The 2,118-nt window shown below is 36.4% G+C and overlaps 1 protein-coding gene across 1 annotated transcript; it reads right to left on the bottom strand.

Moving 5' to 3' along the window:
• Positions 1 to 29: 29 nt before the first annotated feature.
• LOC124894998 (DNA polymerase epsilon catalytic subunit A-like) lies at positions 30 to 2,107 on the bottom strand. The gene is made up of 9 exons (XM_047405489.1): positions 1,987 to 2,107; positions 1,758 to 1,899; positions 1,578 to 1,672; positions 1,340 to 1,445; positions 1,152 to 1,231; positions 867 to 1,043; positions 569 to 656; positions 338 to 418; positions 30 to 202 (listed from the first exon to the last, which is right to left on the bottom strand). Exons 1-9 carry the CDS (start codon positions 2,004 to 2,006, stop codon positions 44 to 46), a joined length of 948 nt encoding a protein of 315 aa, XP_047261445.1. The 5' UTR covers positions 2,007 to 2,107; the 3' UTR covers positions 30 to 43.
• Between the last annotated feature and the right edge of the window lie 11 nt (positions 2,108 to 2,118).

The following is a 2,118-nucleotide window of genomic DNA, read 5'->3' as shown; positions in this document are numbered from 1 at the left end:
AAACAAACATCTTTTACTTGAAAGAAAAGAATAAATTGGGTATTCACAAATGGAGTACCTGGAAAACTTTGATGAGCTTTAGCTCACCTCTACGTTTAATCTCAAAACCTTTAAGTTCGGCAAGCGTACCATCATCATTGAAAACTGCATAGCGCTTCTTAATTAGAATACCTTCTTCCTTGGAAGCGGGAAGAATCATTGCCTACTTGCAGAAAAAAATAAAAGGATAATCAATATAGTTATCATGCCTTATTAAACAGCACAAAGTTCCAAAAAGGGATGGCACGGCGAACATTGAAGTTTGCTTAAAGATGTGTATTAGGTGTTTGTGTTTCACCTTATATGGTCCATCCACTTCAAACTCAATTGAGCATTCACTGTGTATTGTATACGTCTTATTGATGGGGTCCTTGAGAGTCTGAAAAATGGAAGTGGAGATAGTTTCTTTTAAGTAGTAGAAAATAGTGTCTCTAGTTTATTTAAGGTTGCAACAATAATAGACTAATAGTCATGCAAAAACCATCTGAAAGTGAAACAAGCAGAGTACAGGACTAGAGTCGGCTTCAACCTGGTACTGATCATTGGTATTGTTTCTAGCCACATCAACATTCAGCATTACACAAGGATAAGAGATTGTCAGCTTCTTCTTTGGATCTCTGAAATGCACATCCATAATCATCATGACGTTCAGTATAACAGCAGAAAAAAATACCACTCTTAATATAGAAGACAAACCTCTATAAAAATTTAAAAAAAAAAAAACATTGCAGACAACAAATATTACACAGCACAGATTACAAGAATAGAAGAAAGGGAGACAGCAATAACACTTGAAGAAACAATGCATCTTAAGAACCAAATCATACTTTGTCTTGAAGGTATAATTCTCAGGGAAAGAGCCTGGTAATGCACACCAAATACCATCTGTGTCTAACTCGAGGGGTTTTCCAATTTTTTCAACCAACAATCGAGCATTCTGAATGATTTTTGCACCAGTATATGTAACAACTCCAGCCATCTCCATTGAGTACCATCTTGCACCCCTGAAGGGAGGGAACAAAGGCTTTGTAGTTACACTGCTTGAAGACATATAATGCTACATAGACTAGTACAGACAGTATGCTGGAAACAGTGAAAGCAAATAAACATACTTGCGCATGACATAACCATAAAAGGAGTTTAAAATGCATTTATGAGCCAGCTGCAATGAATCATACAGAACTACCAAATCCTGTGAAAATCAATGAAAATGTAGATCAATTAGTGGCATATAGCATTCTCTCTACTTATCAAAGCCAGAGCGAGTTTAAACAATAGAAAGACACATTCAAAAAGGCACCTGTGCTTCTTGAATATTTATGGAATTGCCGCTAGCCTTTGCTTCAGACAGCTTACCTTTCCAAACTTTATTAAGGCCTTTGTATTCATACCTCCTATCTCGGAAACTTTTAACAGAAAGCAAAAATTCATATGAGCAAACTTGGTGAACAGCTGAAAAGTTCCAAACTGATACTGTTGACATAGTACAGCAATTAAAAACACTATAGATAAGCATACAATCCACAAGCTTGTCTTACCTCCGTACGGTATCAACATAAAAAGGATTTTCTCGCATGCAGATCCCTGCTTCTCGAACTTCTGTGACCGGCTTTTCAAGAACTTTTTTATATGCCTAGGAAAATAGATAAAAAGGGACTATTCAATTGTGCTAGAAAAAGAAGTTAAACGAAGACGACATAGCAAAGTTAGCAACTTACCTTTTGACAGTATTTCTTTAAACGGTCCTTGATCTTTACTTGTTGTTCTGCTTTAGGCAAATCAAGAAAAGACTTTGATCGTTGACCATCTCCTACTTCAACAAGTTCAGACTCGAGTTGCCTCTTTATGTGGTAATAATCACTGATGTTTGGTATAAACAGAATTTCAAGTTTCAATAGCAATCTATCTAAAGCTGCCCACTTCGTATTATATGACTAGAAAATATACCTTCTTTTTGCCATGTACATTTCACCACGCCAAACCCATTCCAGCTTCCGGAGACACTTTTTGCCAGGACGATTAAAATCACATGCAGTGCATATCTCATCTGAAACTATTGATGGTGGCTGATGAAATCAA

The sequence above is a fragment of the Capsicum annuum genome, unplaced genomic scaffold (genome assembly GCF_002878395.1).
Source record: "Capsicum annuum cultivar UCD-10X-F1 unplaced genomic scaffold, UCD10Xv1.1 ctg79071, whole genome shotgun sequence".
Lineage (NCBI taxonomy): Eukaryota > Viridiplantae > Streptophyta > Magnoliopsida > Solanales > Solanaceae > Capsicum > Capsicum annuum.
The sequence above is the reverse complement of the archived record's forward strand: the minus strand, read 5'-3'. Positions and strand labels throughout refer to the sequence as shown.